The sequence below is a fragment of the Brassica rapa genome, chromosome A04 (genome assembly GCF_000309985.2).
Source record: "Brassica rapa cultivar Chiifu-401-42 chromosome A04, CAAS_Brap_v3.01, whole genome shotgun sequence".
Classification (NCBI taxonomy): Eukaryota; Viridiplantae; Streptophyta; class Magnoliopsida; order Brassicales; family Brassicaceae; genus Brassica; species Brassica rapa.
The window spans coordinates 12,150,669-12,172,024 of NC_024798.2; the positions used below are offsets into that span (position 1 = coordinate 12,150,669).

The 21,356-nt window shown below is 29.9% G+C and overlaps 1 protein-coding gene and 1 long non-coding RNA gene across 3 annotated transcripts; one reads left to right on the forward strand and one right to left on the reverse strand.

The window, feature by feature from the left end:
- Positions 1–77: 77 nt before the first annotated feature.
- On the reverse strand, positions 78–1,960 carry WRKY59 (probable WRKY transcription factor 59). Its single transcript, NM_001302064.1, has 3 exons — positions 1,743–1,960; positions 1,504–1,659; positions 78–294 (listed from the first exon to the last, which is right to left on the reverse strand). The coding sequence occupies exons 1-3, from the start codon at positions 1,958–1,960 to the stop codon at positions 78–80; spliced, it is 591 nt and encodes a 196-aa protein (NP_001288993.1).
- A 13,960-nt stretch (positions 1,961–15,920) lies between these two features.
- On the forward strand, positions 15,921–17,281 carry LOC103864304. 2 transcript variants are annotated; one of them, XR_004457168.1, is made up of 4 exons: positions 15,921–16,141; positions 16,223–16,386; positions 16,580–16,701; positions 16,956–17,281. It is a non-coding gene; the product is annotated as an uncharacterized LOC103864304 (long non-coding RNA). The 2 variants fall into 2 exon arrangements; XR_001958184.2 differs by having other exon boundaries at positions 15,923–16,386.
- Positions 17,282–21,356: the final 4,075 nt, after the last annotated feature.

Sequence of the window (21,356 nt, forward strand, 5' to 3'; positions counted from 1 at the left end):
GCGGATACATATGATGCGTGATTACGATGAATATTTACACTATATACACATCTGGACACACAGACTTTTAAGTATGGTCATGGAGCTGAATGTGAATATTTATAAGTACGTGTCTGAAAAGACAAAATGTTGAGAGAGGTAAGATCAAAGTCGTCTGAATCACAATAAACCACAGAAGGGCTTGGGTGATTATGTCTCCCTTCGTAAGTTGTCAACACATAATCAGGATTGCTCGTATCTCTCTCGATCTTCTTCTTCACGATGCAATTGGCGTTCGAACACTTGTGGTAATGCCTGTTTCAAATAATTAACACAAATCGCTTAGTAAACTCTGTCAGATTCTATATGATTTGTAATATAATGGTTTGGTTATAATCAGCTATATATAATAGATAGTGTGGTCCAATAATAATAGAACCAGTGTTAGCTTACAAATAACAATATCGTCATTTATATGTCCACTTGAAATCAATGGTAACATACAACAAAGAACTTAAGTATTATATTCCAATGTGTTAATTGTTATAAGCTTAAGTAACAACTTGTGAGTAGTGAACATAAAACTGGAGCATATGAACAATTTTTTAGTTAACAGAATAATAAGTCCTTGAAAAGTTAATTAGTTTGTATTCAGTAGACGTTAATTAATATATTATATTATATGCCTTACACTTATTGTATATTTAGAACACATGGTCCACATGAATATATAAAACCAACACACACTGAGATATATTATATATATGCTGATGGCATATATATGTATATATATCTGCATGTTGGCTTTTATACACATAAACATACATATAGAAACATGCATTTGAACACGAAACATCTCCTCTGAAGAAGGAACACTAACAATATTATATAGTATATGAGAAACCTTATTAGTCGAAACTCATAAAGGGGTGCTAATTCTTAATTATAAATATAATGATTATTGAAACTTTATCTTTTTTTTTTGGAACACACTTTATCATATTTATATAATCGAATTTTGTAGGTAGAAACAAGCTCATACAAATTGTTGTGTGATTGACTGATTTCTGCAATGAATAAATGTGTAACACAGAGAAACTGAAACTCCTAGACTTTGGTTTTATTTTATTTCTTACTAAACCGATGAACAAGGTTTTGTCTGATTTTGACATACCTCGGTGGCTTAGTGCAAAAAGAGCTGCAGTAATTAACTTGTAAAACTCAGAGCCTCGACCATGTAAACAAGTTGGCTATTTGACACTTAACTAATACACACACTTTAAGAGATGCATACTTCCTTAATTATCAAGTGGACATATTTCATTTGCGATACTCAAAACCAACACAAACTATAGTTTTTAGCAAAAAACAAAGACAAAAAACACAAACTATAGCACAAGGAATATGCAAATCCTATTATTCAAGTTGTCATAAACTTTAAATATAAGCATGTACGAGTCGATAAATCGTAACTATATATAAAAATAATTATGCATCCTAACGAAGTTAGAATCAATGATTTACCTCGGAAATGGACTGCCCCTTATCGGTTTCTTGCCGTATTTCCTCCATTTAAATCCGTCATCTAAAGCAATTTCTTCAATAGATTTCGTTTTAAACACGTGAATAATCGGATCATCTTTGTGTCTCTTCCTCTTCTTGATCTCAGTTTTGTCCTCTCTATATAAAATTATTATAGTTTGAAATATATCACTGTTATCATATATGGTAATTAAGCTGTATGATAGAAAATTTTGACTTACATTTCAAGGCTCATAGGTGAGGTAACTAGGCTTGTTTGAAGGGGACTTGTGACTTCTGCAGCCAGTAATTTCTCAGATGAAGTCCAACTCAAGGTGGGTGAGTGATTCTCGAGGCTGATTTGTTCCATGATCATCTGAAAAGCATCATCATAATCATCGGATGTGAAAGTTATAGGGAAATCTATGAAATTAGGGTTAGGGTTTGAAGGGTAGTTCATTTTCTTTCAAGAATGTTGTTTAGTGTTTCTTGGCGTTGTTGAACTAGGAGGAGGAGGGATCTTGTTAAGCACATATATACTGTTTATATATACACCAAAATCTAAGGGAAAAAATCAAATAAATAATATAACATCACCAAAGTGTCTTTGCATTTAAATAAGTGATAAAATAATATTTATGGCTACTATCATGCTCTGATTCAACGAAACTTCTTGAATGGAATTACTACAACGACAAGTGTTTTTCTTTATTAGTATTAGTATTATTTATTACTATTTCACATCTTAAAGGTTTTACAGATGTGGAAGCCCCCTGATACAGTGATTTAACCAAAGATTCATTAATGTTTATACACCAAGATATCTGAATTTTAATTTTCGGAAAAAACATAATTATCCGAATTAATGGAAAAATAGCGTACAAGAGATTATAAAAAGGTTTTACAGATTTTCTTTGAAGTTTGTCCAATCAAATCCTCGAGTTTAAGGTCACGGGTCCCTTGACAATAATGTTACACTAATTAATCACTTTTGATAAAAGCTAGATCCTGAGTGGATTTAGCTAGCAAGCGAACCAATAGATGATGGTTTCAAAATCTTTTGAAATCGAAATATTTTGCGTACCTTTAATCCAAGTCTTTTGATTAGGATTAAACCTAATATATTTTCTAGGAGTCTTTAAAAAAAAATCTTTTTTAGGGATTCTTAGATAGAATTTGCTTGTATGCAGGTTAGATCCAGGATTTTCTTGCATCTCCTTGCTATTTCATCAGAAATAAATTCACATTCTTGACAAAAAAAAATGGTTTCAAAATCTTACCAAAAACCTAGCTCTGGTTAACAATATTAATGATTTTAAGCTTTCACCTGTTTTTCTACAGACTACAATACCAAGTACTTTATATCGTAATATAATGTTGTCGCGGTACACAGAAAAATCGTAATATTGATTATTCACGAAAGTGGTCAAATATTTAGATACAGTTTTAAAGGCATCATGATTCATGAGTATTCATGCTAAATGTATCGAATTGCAGGAATTACTATTTTCGTAGTTGACAATTTGTTTATAATCATGGATCTGTATGCTGCAAATGAAATTACTATATGACCATGTCTCCTGAGTCTTTCGAACTTTGGCCTAATCAAAAGAGTGACAACCGTTTTTGGTATTATAACATGAAAAATTTAACACTTAAAGAGATCTTTTACGGATCTTATGCTTATAGGACAAGTAGTTCCATGGTTATTTATTTCTAAAAGTAATACTCAATGCCTTATAGGGCACTGCAAGTAGTCTTTAAAAGAAAAGAAGTATGGTCAAACACCAACCTTTGCATGCGTCGCCAAATTAATATATAAACAAGCACCTATCGCATTTTAAGAAATTCAATAAATTGTTACCAACTTACCATCACTGATAGTTTTCTTTTTTTTTTCGAGCCAGTGGTTAATTAATTAACTCTCTTTAACAAAATTCTAAACTATTCTTAAAAGCTTGTGAAACATGTAAAGTGCGACTTTTCTTTATAGCCATGTAGGACGCGCACCTTATGTTACCTATATTTTGAATTTATAAACAAAACTTTAGAATTATAAAGTCTCGAATATTCTAGCAACCAATGTCGAGATGTAATAGTTGCTATAATATCTTATTGCATGGTGATATTTGTAGTGTATATAACTTGCTGGTTACTTCTTAGCCTCTAACTTTAATAAGGTCGGAGGCAATGACGTCAGGGAGATGACGTCAACCGTCTTACGTAATTTTCCGTTTGCTGATTGCCGTGGAGCCGAGCTAATTAGTTTTAAGCAAAAATAATTTTATAATTATATGGCTTTTGTCGTTGGTACTTCGTAGGCACATGACTGATCAACGATGCTCGTGATTGCCACGTGGAAAACTTCATTTTTGAAGGACCTTCTTTATAGCATATTCCTCGTTTCTTGATCTTGCGCGAGAAATTCACAAGCGTGAAAGTACTTAAACCTTTTTATTCAAGTCTTATCACCTCATCCATCAACTATGGCTGAATACGTTAGCTCTATGTTTTCTTAAGCTGTTTATTTCTCTTTTTGAGTTGTGTTTACATTCTTTTCAGTTTTTAACAAAAGTTATTGACGAAAAAGGTAGGAGAACGAAGCTTGGTCGCCAAGTGGTAAGGAGAACGGTTTGGAATGTCATAACATTTCAAGTTCGATTTATCTGTCATGCAAAACTAAGTTACATTTTTTTTGGTCATTCTACACGGATATAGACTACTGTTTTTTGGTCTATTTGAATATCCGGAAGAGAATCTATCTGTTGGAATGCACGTTCCCTTCGAAGGTTAGGTTTGTATTTTTAATAGACTTAGTTTAGCATTTTTTCTAAGTTACAAAAAAACAAGTAGTAGAAAAAACAAAACGACTATAATAAACCAAAAATGGCAAACAAGACAATTAATAGTCAAAACACCGATAGTAATTAAAACGAGAGTGAGAAGATGGGAACAAAGATGAAAAATAAATGTTTGGACAACGTTTCTGTAAAATCTTAATTTCTGATAATCAATGATGCATGTATTCTCCCAATAGAAGAAAAAAATGATGCATGTATTCTTAAAAAAAAATGTAAAAAAAACAAAAGATATTTATTTGGTTATATATATCACTATGTATATTTATCTTTTTGGTTGCTTATTTAAAAAATATTATCACAATACTAAAAGCAGCATATGCTGAAAATCTGTGCTGCCACGTCACTTAAAATAATCCTCCAACCAGAACCTTTTTTTTTGCCACGTCAGATCCGTTGTGTTATGTTACGTTTGAGCCTTCGTTTCTTAATTTTATTTTCATATGGGCTTTGTTTGTTTTAGGCCAGGGCTTCTATCTATTGTGTTATGTCGACAAACGTAAAAAAAAAAATAAACTACAGAACACGGAGATCGCGATGCAGACGGAGGTCTCGAGGAACTACGCCTCTGCCTCTTCCTCTTCTCCGATTCAAAGCGCAAAGAGCTCTGATCGATCAACTTCTCCACAAACGAAACTCCACTTTATTTCTTCAATTAATTTTGTCTTAATGTTATCGTACTTCTGAATTCCCAGTTACAATAATCAAAATTGTGACCCATACAAAGACCTTTGTCCTTCCTCTTGCTCACTCACACCGAGAATACACGGCAGCCAATACAGAGAAATCAACCGGTCAAGCCACACACTGCTCTATTCTTCAACGACGTTGCTTCTGGCTTGGGAGAGGCGGAGCTGAGCTGCACGTTCGTTCCCAGAACACAGCCAAAGGAGGCTGTATTCATGTTCCATTCTCTACGGTAATTTTTACACTCTACTATCGCATCTTAGTGATCAGATATTGGTTAGCTAATTAGCGGGCGTTTAAAGATAATTTCCTGTCACTAATTTATCCTTCTGTGTCAGAAAAGACTACTGCTTGCGCTAGCCCAAAAACTATTATGTTAACTAAGATCAAGTACTTGAAACCCCAACGAGTACGTCTTTTGTTTGTATTTTGATTGTTCTCTTTGATTGATAAACTAGCCCCTTCAGGTGACACTGGAGAATTTCATTTGCTAAAGAAGTAAGCTTTATCTTCTGTATTTATCGCATTAAGTGGAAACTGAGACATGCTCTCAAGCCAACATATGAAACTTTCTGTGAGAGTTTGAATACACACCCAGGAGGGTTGAGACTTTTTCCAACCTCCATGCTGATCTTCTTTTGATATTCATGAAATGCTTCTCATCCTCCTGTTATGTGACTGGAACTCAAATAGTTGAAGGTTAGTTGGTTTAAATATTCCTGTTGAAGCTTCCACTGGTGGTTGTTAAAAATAAAATCGTCTTTGGTAACTTTAGATTCAAATCTTAAGGAGAAGGTCGGATTGTGGCTTATGAAATGGTTAGCTAATGAACGTGTTGTGTGGAGGTGTCCCTGTATGACAATGGCGACATGGCAACTTTTGTCCTCCTTGGTGACGCCGGTACCGAGGTTATGGGCAAGAAAGTTCAAGACTTAATGGACTACTACTTGGAGGTATCGTCTTTGCTACTTACTCAACTCTCAAACATTTATACTCACGTTCAGTTTAGTTTATACCGTTGCCAATGGAGACATGTCCACTCAGCATAAGATAGGATAAAAGTCTGATTTTTATCCTCCGATTTCTGCTATAAATAAAACCATCTTTAGTTTCCATTCATATTGCGTTGGTGTGCTGCCCTGGTAATCTTTCGTTAAAATATTCTTACATTTGACAGGAGAAGAAAGCTTTGAAAAAGGGATATTCAGAGGCCGTGAAGAACATCTCGAGGTTATTTCCATTTCCTAGAGACTTATCTTGTGATCAAAATACGCATGGTCGATTCTCTCCTTTTCTTTCAAAACATGTATACTGTCTGTGTTTATCAGATGGGAAAAATAAAGCTATACTGGATTACTGGATTCACTGCAGGTTCCAAACTGGAAAATGCAAAGCTTTCTTAGATATGCGGATCCAACCAATTAGAATCTAAATATGCAGTGATATGTTTTTTACATGGAAAAGACTTGGGTCGTAAGTTTTCTCTATCGAAATTGAGAATCACAATTTAGCATATGATACTTATATACAGTGAATGGAGATTAGATTAGCAAACGTACCAGGTGTATACAGTGGCCAACGAAGGACAAGATTCGTATGTCTTTAGAGGTCGACTTAAGGAGATTGTTGAAAGACCCATCTTGACGAGAGTAAGTCAATAAAGGAAGATCTCTCAGACCCTTTATCGTGTTTGAAGCTGATACTTTATAATCATGTTATGAAATCTCTTGATTTTTAATGCAAGTAATGCGTTTCGTCCATGTTTTGGATTGGTCCTGCTTCATTCTCCTCTATTTGAGATATAAGAAATAGTGCATTTAAAACAAAACAGTGCACAGCAACAAATATTTTATATAATACGTTCACACAGTCTGAGAGCAAACGAGATTGCACACGCTGCAATTCTTTATCGACATCATCAGTTGATTGTGGAATGAAGGAACGTGCAGAGCAGTTGTAATGAAGATTCAAAACAAGAGATAGGGAAGAAAATGGTGTTAGTGCAATTACTTTATATTTTAATGTTTTGTGATTGAAGTGAACAGAACAAAGATTAGTGGACTTACAACATCAGCAGAGTGAGAGATGCTTAACGATGCTAACGGAAGATCTGGAATCAGTTTAAATATTTATCCATTTGCTTGAGTTTACACATACTAAATCATATTGGTCAAAAGACACCACATATGCTACTTCCTTTTTTTTTATAGTATGTTAGTCTTTTTTTTCCTAATATGTCACTCTATTTTAAAATAAAAAATTATGTTTAACATAGATAAACTTTTTCAATAATTTTTTTTTCATTTATAACAACAAACAATATATATTAAAATTACAATTGAACATAATTTTTGAAAAACAAAAACAAAAAGGTTAAATACAAAAAGAACAAAAAACGACAAACAACACTACAAACATACTAAAAATACAAAAGTTAATAATAATAATCTGCGCGTAGCAATATAAATTTACCAAAATAATGTACAAATACACATAGAAAATTTTAAATATCTTAAAAATAAAAATTAATCAAAAAGTATATCACAATTATAAGAAACTACCAAGTTACAACAATCAATGGTCAAACTGAAAATAATAATAACTAAACACTGAGTACATAATTAAACATATAGTAAAGACTAGAGAAAACATATGGATATGAAAAAAAAATTTAAAAACTGAAGACAAAAATAAATAAAATCCTAATATAATTAAAAATTTAGAAAAATGGTTGGAAACATATAAGTGCCAAAATCTACATTATACAAAGATAAACTTCTTAATCGAGAGGGAAAATGAAGTAATAGGAAGGTTTACACCTACGTAGATACACAATAGAAAACATGCAATAAAAATGAATGTTAAATAAATAAATCTTATTGTAAGTACACATTTGTGCGACTAATTATATAGGATGAAAATAATACTTTTATAAAATTACCTTAGCAACTGGAAGGAAAATCATGCTGGTGACTAAAATTAATCCTCAAATATATAATGATTAAGAAACTATATTAATTAAACATATAAAATATATTTTAAAAATTAGTGAAAATTATTATAAAAAATTAGTAGTCACTGTAACATCATTACTAAGATTTTACTTTAACAGGTCTGTAAACACTGCTCGAAGTTTCAAACAAAAATAATAAAAAATTAAAATACAAAAATATATATCATACTACTTAAGATATCAACGGAAATTAAAGATTTAGATAAAAAATATTAAACTAATTTTTCACATTTAGTGTTTTAGTTATGCTACTTATTTTTCAGTTTCATAAATTTTAAACTTATTATGTAAATATCAAAAATGTCAGGCATAAAATAAGATAATGATAAGTTTACTCCAAATTTACTAGAAAAAATAAAGCAAAAATAATGAAAATTATTTAACCAATAAATTCTTATAAAAAATACAAACTCAAACAATACAACTCACCTAATAGTAAAGGGATACTGAAAAACTTTTATTTAATGATTTTGAATTTGAAAATTCATTTTTTTAAAATACCTTTCTTATATATGAAAAGATATTTTATCCTGATTTAATTTCAAACTAACACATTTAAAACTAGATTTAAAATTTAATTTACTTATGTTTTGAAATAAGAATATATTTAAGATATATACATGTTAATCATTACAAATGACAAATAGTTAAATTTTCCAAAATGTTTTAAAGTACATTTTAATAAAAATTACAAAATCTATATAAAAAGAGAACCTACACACTTTAAAAAAAAAAAAAACTTAATTGCCTAAGTAACAAGGGAAATATCCTATTACAGACTTACACTCCTTGCAAGCATATTTAATTCTATGCTCATACATATGATCTGTGTTATTTTCATACACACTTCTATCTTAAGTCAAATATCTTATCATTTTTAGTTTTTTATACGAAGGATCTTTTTATTGCTTTTATTTACTAACCTTTCATATTAACAAAGAAAGATCAGACGAAATAGAAATACTTCATGTTTTATTTTCATACATTTGTTATTTAGAGTATATGAAAATATATGATTATAATTTTCAATATTCTGATTGCATTAGTCATTTTACATAAATATAAAAGTGTTGCTTTCAAAAAGTAAAATAGAGCATAATTTCAAATAAAATTTATTTTTTTTCAAATAAAATTTCATATAAAGTATTTTCTTTAAAAAACTATTATTTAAAATACATAGACCGCGCGTAGCGCGGTTAAAAACTCTAGTATGATTAAACATGTTTGAGATAAGTTGTAGAACGATGGATGTTTAATATTAAGTGAGCCAAAAACATATAAAAATATTAAGTAGTGATTGTATATTAATTAATTAGTGAATAAGTAGTTTGAATCTTCCAAAATTAACACATCGATCATCCCCGATGGATGGTGAATCTCACATACTGAGTAAACGAACATGGAAAAATAAAGAGAAGGTTAACTATTTCACATTATGCAGGTATAAGGGAGTTGGACGAGTGGACGGGGAGCTGGGCAAAGCTACCTCGCAGCTCGATCAGCTGGAACGGAGCAGCAAACCTCAAGTGAAGTGATTCAGCTCAACTAGCTGGGTGAGCTAGCTAAGACAGCTAAGTCAGCTGGGACAATGAGTTAACAAGCTCCGGGAATGTGGCAAAGGTATGATCTGTCAATGTTGCATAGATCTAGATAGAATGGCTTAGGGGAACGGAACCTCTGATTGTATGACTTGGTCTAGGTTCAGGTTCGACCTTGGAGCTAGCTGGCAGTTGTGTTTACTGACCAGTAGCTGAGGTGATCTGACCAGACAAGTGTTAGAATGGATTTAGTCCAATGAATGATAGATGTTATTCCGCTGTGCATAAGTTGAAATGATCTAAGCTAGGGAATGACTAAGGTAGTCTTGAGCTAAGATCTGAGTTAGCCCTCGCCTATGGGCGATGTTTTTTAAATAAAGGGCAAAATTTTTAGAGGTTCGGTCAGTGTATAGACCGAGCGACGTGAGGCATCGACCGCGGCCTAGTCGGCCGGGATCGGGTCTTACAGAAATGCCCGAGACAACTCTTCTTAGCTTTTAGCATACTTTGCCAAAGACATTTGTTGTTAGAGGTGCTAAGATAGCCATTGGACTTGCTAGTTATGATTGCTTTCATATTATTCAACCAAAGACATTTGATGTTTGAATTGTGTTAAGTAAATGAACATTCATCTAGACATAGAGTTTGTTTAGGATTGTGTCCAAGCTTAAGGTTAATAGATTGATTGATCGTTTGCCATCTTTAGTTCGAAACTCGATCACCCGAGGTCTAATCCCTATATCCATGAGTTCTCTTTTCCAATAGTTAAGAAAGTATCATTTAGTTATTTCTTTTAATTAGTCATAGTTTAAAAACCCATCTAAATCATTGGTTGCACTTAGATTAAGTGATTACTTGCATTCTCGGTGCTTTGATATCTCTCAGAACTGGTTCGACAATCATTTATACTACAGCATTTGTCTTAGGAACCTTGAAAACTCCTAACATCACACATCGATCATCCCCGATGGATGGTGAATCTCACATACTGAGTAAACGAACATGGAAAAATAAAGAGAAGGTTAACTATTTCACATTAGCTCGCGGGGGTTGCAGTTTCATTCTGCACCTTAAAAAGTATTGGTTATTAACTTATTATATGAGTCCGATCTTGATAAAAAACCAACTAACTATACATAAAAGAACAGTTCTTTTTGTTTGTTAATAAAGCTGTATATTTTGGGGTTCTTACATAAACAATTTACTACAATACCAGTTCTATTTTTAATGAAATGATCATTCCTGGAAGGTTAACAATTCTTTGTGTGTTTACAAGTTACAAGTTGGGAATTCACTATCTGGGCGTTGCTACTTGCTACAATACGAATATTTCACAGTGATTTTCACTGTTACAATAAAGTATCTACTTTTACATGATTGAAAGATCAGTATAACATCCGTTTTGCGAGAGTTTTGTAAGAATAAAATGTGATGCCATATTGAATATCTTCCATATATAAACGGTTGTTGGTCTCGCATGTTGGACATAGTCACGTTGACTCATTCGCTATAAATTTCAAATAACCGAGAAGAGCTGTGCCTACTAGACATTATGTCATCTGAAGAAACTTCTCGGTTAATATGGTTGACAAAACCAAAAACATTTTTTTCTTTTACTTAATTGTATTTTAGGCTTGGTTAACTAATATTTGATGCAAAAATCTAATATTCTACTAAAAATCATAGTCATATACGTTGTAATTTCATTTGGTTCATATGGTTCATATCCCTTATATATTAATTGAGAAACGTTACTTCTTTTTTGTAGCCACGTGGCATCACTAGAATGATTCTTAAAGTCATTAGAGAAATATGTTGATTCATCTAATTATATAAAAAGTTTTTTATTAAACTAACCATAAATTTATTATTAGTGTTATTTATTATTTCCTTAAGTAAAAGTTACGGAATTACCTAATGTAGCTAAAGTATATATATAGCAATTAATGATTTTGAATAATAATGATTTGATAAAAATTAATTTATATCCATCATAATTGATTAATTTTAAACTATTAAAATAAATTAAACAACCACATTAACCGTATAATAAAAATTTAGATTTTTCTGTGTATATATGTTATATTTTGAATTTTAAAAAACGAATATAAATTACTAAAACTGTTAAAAGTCTCACATTCAAATTTTGTGATCCATGGTTTAAATTTTTTTTATGACAAAATACAAATGATACAAAATCATATAAGTAAAAAGTCTAGTTTAATTAATTATTAAGATTAAAAGATATATATATAGAGAGAGAGAGAGAGAGAGAAAAAACTTCATAGGATACCCCTTTTTAGTTTATTTCACAAAAATATCTCTCAAGTATATTTTTACCCTAGGGTTAACTAATCTAGACTTAGGGTTTAGAGTTAATGGGTGAGGTTTTTGGAGATAGAGTTTCAAATTTAAAAATTAAAAAAAATATAAAAAAATTAAAATAAAAAGGGCTATTTTGATCATTTTTAGGGCTATTTTTGTGACAAAAACTTAAAAAGATATTTGAGAGAATTGCCCATATATATATCGTTTTAAATTAAACTATATTCCATATAAAATACATAAATAATTAATTTTGAAATCTACTTTGAACAATTTTATTTTGATAAAAGTTTCGAACAAACATTGAAAACTTAAGTTTAAAAAAATTATAAATTACTAAAACTATTATCCCCACAATGAAAATTTTGTTAATAGTAATTGAAAGTTTTTGCTATAAAAAATAAAAATGATCAAAAAGCCATATGAGTATAAAACATCATTTAATAGATAAATATTAAAAATATATTATGTATGTTAATATCATTTAAATTAATTATATATCCTACCAAATAGAAAAAAAATATTGTTTGGATTAATAAAACTGATTTATATGTTCCCACTAATTTAATTATATATGTAATAGTTACTGACTTTTAATTATTTAAAATATATTTATTATTTCATAATAAAAATATATAATACATAAAATAATTTTTATATATAACGTTTATCCCTCGCAAGATAATCTTAACCTAAGTATCATGTTATATTAAACTCACATACATGTGACTATTCAATAAACTCAAATTTATTTGACTGAATTTTGGAAATTGTGATTTGCTGGTCGTATAGAATTGTGTGTCCGTATATTACGAATGGCAATTAAAAATATATTACTTTGCAATATTTGCAAGAATTATCATTAAAAATTGATAAGCTAACGTCATACATGATTCACTACTGAGTTCAAATATCGAATTGTTAAAAGTGAGTAGGTGTATAATATACAACTAGGTATTTTGTCCGTGATGCGGACTTAAACATTTTCATAAATTTTTGAAAAGTTCTTTGTACACAAGTTCTTTGTACACTATATTCATTACTAAAATAAATCTTAAAATAACTCAATGTTATATTTTTAATTATATAATTTAAAAAAATTATTTGATTAAGATTTAATTATATAATTTATGTTTTTAACGTTTTACTAAAATACTTTTTCAGATAACAATACAATATATATATATAGAAATTATCTTTTTATTATATTTTTAGATTTTGGATAATTCAATATTCTATTTTTAATTATATAATTAAGAATTTTATTTAATTAATATTTAGTTATATAATTTCTGTTTTTAACTTTTTAGTTAAAGACTTTTTCAGATAACAATACAATATATACAAACGTTATCTCTTTTTTAAATTATATTTTCAGATTTTGGATAATTCTTACTATTTTTAATATTAATCAATTATCTAATCAAAATTAATTAAAATTTTGTTTTTATTTTTTAATTTATTTATACATTTTATTTATTAAGGGTATAAACGATATTAACCAGTCTAATTTTTAACGTGAAAAATCTATTGCAAAAATTTATTTCGCAAATAATAGTATAGATCTAAAATATACGAGTCAATTAGAAATCGCATAAGCACATTCTTGACCACAAAGTTTTTTTTTTTTTTTTTTAACTGGCTTTCATATTGAAATAAAGAAAAAAAATACAGAGATTACAAAGAAGAAACAAAAAAAAAAAAAAAAAAAAAAAAAAAAAAAAAAAAATACAACTTGAAACTAAAAGGAAAACTAAAAAAAAAAATACAACTTGACCACAAAGTTTTGAGGGGTAATCTCATTAGATAAGGACAAGAACCAACCAGTTGTCGTCGGTCGTCCAGATTCTTTTAAAATATTAGATGAAAGAGCAAAGACCATATATAACAGGAAGATGCTAGTGAGTTTCCGAATATTTGCGGCTATTTAATTAGTTATATGAATTTTGTAGTGAATGAGTTTGTCATATGGCTGAATGGTAGAAACTTTATACTTTTTTTTTTGTTCTAAACTTCTTTTGATATAAACCTTACTATTTGCCAGTCAAATCCACAATCCTATATGGCTAACTGAAAGATTCGTTTGTAGTGAAACAATGTTGTTTGAAGATTAAAGCTGAGTGAACATTCAAAAGGGAATTGTTAGGTAATTGATCCACCAATCAATCACAGTGTTTTCATAACAGTCGTCAGATCCTGCACTCAATCTCTATTTCTCAAATATTTAGAGTAGTTTTCTAATTTTCTTAGAAATATCTGCAAGAGGTTACATCTAAAGATGCTTTCACATATGCTTTTTTATAATGGGAATTTGTAAAATATGACTCAAAACTTGATTTTAAATGCAAAATTATATCTAAACTTGAATCAAATGCAAAAAATAACTCAAAAGCTTTGTGAAATTATAACCAGCCTCTTATAACCAAATTAACAATAAAACATAATTCAATTTTACGAATATAACCCAATAAAGTTGTCTGAGTTTTATAAGTCTTCTAAGGTTCATAAAGTCTTCTCGTATAGTAGATTTTAAAAATAATTTATAAATTTTGTAAAAAATATTTTGATAGGGGAAAAATTGAAATTATGTAATTATAAACAATTGTAAATGATATAAATTGAGATATAATAAAATTGGAATTTTCTTAACATAGATTAGTGAAAATAGTGAGTCATGATATTCTTTGGTTTAGGGTTTGACAACATATGTTGTAGTATTGTATTGTTAGAGTTAGTTTTTGAGAAGCTTAATTTTTTTTTGAAACTATATTTTGATCTATATGCGTTTAGTTTTGTGCTTATTAAACACTTTTTAAGTTGTATTTAAGTTTAATAAAAATAAATTTATTTAGTTAGTTATTTGAGTTTAGGGTATATTTAGGGTGTAGACAACTTCCAGGAAGTCTTCCAGACGACTTCCAGAAAGTGTTCTTTTGTTTTTTACGTTAGAAGACTTCCAAGTCTTCCGAGTTAAAAATATTAAAGCGTTCTTATTTGCTCTAAAAATATTTTATTTTCTCACTCAAATTCTTGAAGTCGTCTTGACGATTTCCAGAAAGTCTTATTGTGTTTTTTTTACGTTAGAAGTAGGCCTGGGCATTTTACCCGGACCCGAAAATCCGATCCAAAACTGACCCGAAAAAACCTGGTTCGGGTAGGAACCGGCCCGATCAAATTACCCTTTCGGGTCTTTGTTGCAGAGGACCCGCGGGTCTTGGACCCAACCCAACCCAAATCCGAAATCCGATGGGTATCCGAATTAATAATATAAATTAAATAAAATGCATCAAGGGGGAATCGAAGACGGGTTATTCATCTAGAGAACATGGGGTCAACCACTAGGAGACAACGAATTGTTGTTGTATCTCGAATAATTTAATATATATACACATTTTAATATAATAAAAACACAAATTTTGAATAAAATTTCGAATATTTTTGGATATATAAATATTAATCAGATTTTTTTTTTGAATTTTTAGGTCTTTTTTAAATTGAACCCGAACCGAATCCGACCCAAAACCGAATCGAATCTGAACCGATAAGTTCTAGTTACCCGAATGGGTCTAACTATCTAAGACCCGACCCGACCCGACACGACCCGAACCAATCCGGAACCGAAAATTTGAAATTACCCTATCGGGTCATAAACTCTTAGATCCGAAAGACCCGGACCCGAAAGGATCCGATCCGAATCCGACCCGACGACCCGAATGCCCAGACCTAGTTAGAAGACTTCCAATTCTTCTGAGTTATAAATATTAAAATCTTCTTATTTCCGATAAAAATATTTTAGTTTCCCGTTTAAACATTGGAAGTCATCTAGCGACTTCCAGAAAATCTTCTTGTGTTTTTATATTATAATACTTTCAAGTCTTCTGAGTTAAAAATATTAAAATCTTTTATTTCCGGTAAAAATATTTTAGTTTCGCGTTCATTATTTACCAAAAAATATTAAACTGAAAAAATAAAACTAAAACTTAAAATCCAAGTTTCTTTCTGACCCAAAAGAAAAAACTTAAATCTAATTTTTTTTTTGGTTCTCTCTCTGACGGCTGTTCTCCTTCCCTTGTCATCTTCTCTTCTCCCCTCTCTCTCGATCATTCATGAAGTTGTAATGGTGTTTGGGTCAGATGTGTGAGTTTCTGGCACTGAGATGGTTTGATTTCTTTAATGGAGAGACAGAAGATGAGGCTCGCCGAGCAGAGTTCTGGTTAAAGGTCTAACCTTTTCTTTCGGTTTTGTTTTCTTTACTTATTCACTCTTCCTCTTCCTGGGACCTCCATTCTTTCTGGTTAAAGGTCTGACCTTTTCTTTTCTCTCTCTCTCTCTCTCTCTCTCTCTCATCTATGTCTCTCTGTGTGTGTGTTCTTGGTGGAGGAGGATGGAGAAGAAGCTTGACGGAGTTTGACGGCGGATGAGTCGTGAGTAAGCTGTCTGTGGAGAAATTGTTAACATTGCTCAGGTAAAAGCAAGCAACTTTGTCCTAAGTTGATTGAAATTGTTAACATTACTCAAGAAATTGTTAACATTGCTCAGGTCTTGCCCAGCAGCCTGAGCAAGACCTGTTATTTTCTGAGTTGGTAAAAATAAGTGGGCTTTTATGGTTCTTACCTGTTACATATCTTGAGTCAACTTGTAACATTTATGTATCTCAGATTCTTACTTTGTGTTCCCACACGGCTTTGTTGGACGAGAATGCAACTTCTCATAAGTTCAGAGAAAGATGGAATCCTCTGTCTTATTCCTCATACCCATTGCCCTTCATGGCGGAAGTCTGGTATGTTCCTTATGTATGTCTGATTGAATATATCCTATGCTTCCTAGTTTATTGATAAGCTTATGATCGTTTCTATAAACAATTAGTCTCAAATATTGATTCACTTTTTAGAACTGTTTTCATTCATATGAAGTTGTAACTGTTTTCATTCATATCTGATCACTTTTTAGACATTTTCTGAGTTGTTACTGAGACTGAGACTTTGTAACTGTCTACGTTTTTGCTATGTTCTTATTTAATTTAATGTCTTGTAGGTTACAAGAGACATGAAGTGTTTGGTTTCAGACAGCATATTTTGTAGGGGTTCAAATGGAAGCAAGTTGCAAAGATAGTGAAAGTAAAGAGTAGAGACCGGAGACAAGGCAACTGAGTGTGGTGGGTGCTGTTAGAGTTGCGATCAGAAGCTCTTTCATGGTGACTTGCTGATAATACTATATGAAGTGAAATCAACTGTATAAACCATTGTACATGAGTATAAGGTCTTTTGTTGAGCTGATCATTAAAACGTTGTATGTGGGACGTAGATACAACATGAGAAGAAGTGAAATCAAATGAGATCTTTTTAGTTTTCGTTACCAAATTCAACACATCAAGGATCTATACTCATACCAAGAAACATTTTTATCACTCTACCCGATAAAAAAAACTAAGTCAAATTCACAAAAGATCAAACATTACACAAATTCAAAAAGTAACATATAATAAGACATTAAACCACACAACTTGATCTCCCATATGAAAAAGTAACAATTTCTTCTCATTAGCTTACAACATTTATCTAATTAACAATTTCTTCTCATTAGCTTACAACATTTAGCTAAGCGGAAAGACTTCTTAAGAAAACTTAGACATTAAACCACATAACTTGATCTTCCATATGACTTGATATTCTTGAAGTTACTTAACACATTTTGAAAGCTAAAAAAATATATTTTAAAGTTGAAAATACAAGTTTACAAAAACTAACGTAGAAGACTTTTGGGGAAGTCTTCTCTCATTAGTTAGAAACATTAATAAGCATGAATGTTGTTAACCCCATGATTATCATCAATTAAGTTATAAATTTCATTTAGAAACCCCAATATTGACTAATATACATGAATTAACAAGAAAATATTCAAAAGTCTTTATAAAATTTATAGAAAATTAAAGTTTATTAAACATTGACGTAGATGACTTCGAAAGTCGCCCAGCAAACTTCTAGGAAATCGTCAGAAATGTCATTTTTGAATTGAAAATTTACAATGGAAGATTTCAAGAGAAGTCTACTCTACAACACACTTCTTTGGAAGTTTTGCTTTGTAAATATTGGCTTATTTTTGTTTTTAAAAATATTTCAAAAATTCCAAAGAAGACTTCAAGGTAAGTTGTCTAAGATAAACATGTTAGTTTTACATTTGACCACACTGTCTCAGAAATTTTACTTTTCCTAGACGATGTACATGGAAATCTTCCACAAAAAAATAAAAATTCAATATTTAATTTTTGTTAGACGACTTCCATGTAAGTCGTTATTGGGTTACTTTTGCAATTGAAAAAATAAAACTTAAATATTTAGTTTTATCCAGATGACTTACTTGTAAGTCTTCCGGTAAACGACTTACACGGAAGTCGTCTGTGGTAACCAAGGTTTGACCAGAATCTCGAAATAACATCCTGGAAAACTTCCGTGTAAGTCATCTATCGAAAGACTTACATGTAAGTTGTCTGGATAAAATTAAATATTTAAGTTTTATTTTTCAATTGAAAAAGTAACCCGAGACGACTTACATAGAAGTCGTCTAACAATAATTAAATATTGAAGTTTTATTTTCTTGTGGACGACTTCCGTGTAAGTCGTCTAGGAAAAGTTAAATTTCTGACACAATATGGTCAAATGCAAAACTAACATGTTTATCGTAGACGACTTAAATGGAAGTCTTCTCTAGGATTTTCGAATTTTTTTTTAAAACAAAGAAAATTGGAAGACTTCCAAAAAAGTCGTCTAAAAACGACACACATAAAGTCAATTGAAAAACTAACATCTACATTGACCAGAAGACTTCCGTGTAAATCTTCTACATTCAGAAAACTTACACAGAAGTCTTCTGACGGAGAGATCTGGAAAAAAAAATTGATTTCATACTTAAATTTGTGAGATAACTTCCTTAGCACGCATAAATCTTTTCCAAGCACCCACAACCTCAAACGAAAGCGACCCACCAAGAATTGTGAGCTTGAATGGCTCTATGAACCTTACAAAATTTTAGAATCAAAATCTTGGATTTTTTTGATGAATAGAGAAAGGAAGTGAAAGAGATATTGTTTTTACTTCATAAGAAATGAGATAGAAGGAGACAAAATCAATTTTTAGGTGCATTAAGAGCTTCAAGTTTGTTGTTCATGGTGATTAGTGTATTGATGGCAATGTCAATATTGTAAATACTTGATGAAGATGAAGATGATAGAGTAAAATACTCATTTTCGGAAAAAAGAAACAAAAAAAATTGCATTTTCGTGAATATTTCGAACTTTTGAGGTGAATAGGACAAGTCAAAGTTCTAAAAAAAATATGAGTTAGTTTTGTGTTTTACTTTGAGTTTTAAGGTGATGATTGTTTCAATAGTTTTTAGTTTTAATTTTTGGTTTTTAAATTTTAGTTTTTGGTTTTTTGTTTTCAGTTTTTCGTTTTTGGTTTTTAGATTTTGATTATAGTTTTTGGTTTTGCTGTATTTTTTTTATTTTTCAAAATTAATTAATATATTACTTTAAAATAATACAAATTTTTTTTTAAAATATATAGATTTACAATTAAAATTATAAAAATATTATGATTATTATTTAAAATAAAATACAATAACATATTTAATTATTATAGTTTTATATAAAATTATATTATGATAAAATATTTATCATAAATATATATAAATTGTACAAAAATAAAAAAAAAATATTTAAAAGTTTGAAACTACTTAGAAAAGATTCTTATATAAATTATTTTTAATTTTTAAAACTGTAATAGCAATATTTTTTCTTATAAATTATGAAAAAAATAAAAAATACTTAAAATTTTGAAAGTAATTATAAATTTTCTCATTTAAATTATTTATATTTTCTTAAAATTGAATGGCTATTTTTTTTTCATGACTAATACAATATATTGTATTAATAAAACATATTATGTTTTTATAATTTTTAGTTCTTTTTAATGTGACTAATAATTATTAAAATTCTTCAATTATTTTATATATAGAAATTAATAACTCAGTTTTAAAATTAATTAATATTATTTATAAAATATATTAATTTATTTTACAGATATGAAACACAAATAAATTATATCACATTATTTTTTAAATTATAGATAATGTACAAAAAATTGTATGATTATTTATCTTTATGAAAAATATTATTTATTAATTATTAATTATGTATATATTGTAGTTTCTACAAAAAAAAATCAAATTTCGTTTTTTCTCTTAAAAGCTCACAAAAGTTGGTTTTGTTTTTTTTTTAATAAATTGGTTAAACTTTTCAAAAACTAGTTTCTCTAAATTTTAGGAAATTTATTTATTAGAAATTTTGATTGGCAAATCAAATGGTTTCTATAAAAACAAAAACTAAAAACTAAAACTTAATTGGATGAAAAATGGTTTTCGGAAAAAAAAATCCAAAAACTAATCCAAAATCCACAAACAATCAACATCTAAGACATATTTGCAAGAAAAAAACCTTTTTATAAAAGGTAGAATTTATGGAACAGTTTGCATAGTTTACTTTATTTCAGAGAATAGGTTGGTTACAAAACTCAGAACCAACTTATGGACGTTATATAGTCTAAGAGATCTTCATTGTCATACTGTTGTGATCATTGCTATCGGTTATCAGCTTGTGTCTGAGACTATTATTTTCCAAACCGTCTGAATAGCCATGTTACAAGACTTTATTACATTTCTAATACATTACGTAGCGAAGATTTGGTACCTTGAAATGGTCGGTTCCGGTCTTACGTTTCATTTTGTGGTCGGTCCTGAATACATGATCAAATCCTTTCATAGGCCCGCTTTGGTGGGTGATATACGCTTTTACGTCTGCATTCTTCTCTAATTTTTTATGTTTTTGTTCTTGGTTTTGAACATTTTGGAACTTCATATCGTAATTTATTTTATTCATGCATTCTGAGTTGTCTAAATTAGTTATTGATTATTTGACAAGCTCTATATATCATATCCTTGAGATTACCTGCATTTACAAAACAAGGTAGATCCGCATTTGATGTTCGGGAGAAAATCAGAAAAGGTTAAAACTTGTACATAAATCTATGATACGTGTGGGCATCGGTTAAGAGAGAATAAGTAGAAGTAACTCTAGTTTAATAAAAGAGTAACCATGGTTTAGTTACTTTAACTTTATGCTTTATCTATATATGAGCTGTAGGGTTTTGGAAAGGGGGTATCTGAGTTTTTAGGATCATAGAGAGAGTATAGACGCCATGAACGTCTTTGAAAACCTTGTACTTGTTCTTTCATCTATGAATTTCATCCTATTTTCTTGAGATCATTTGCTTTTGACCAGAATCGTTACATTTCACGTAACAATCTATTGCTGAACTGTGTTCAGAAGCAACTTAATCCTATGCTTTATGTGAAGCTAAATGACAAATGAGAAATTGATAT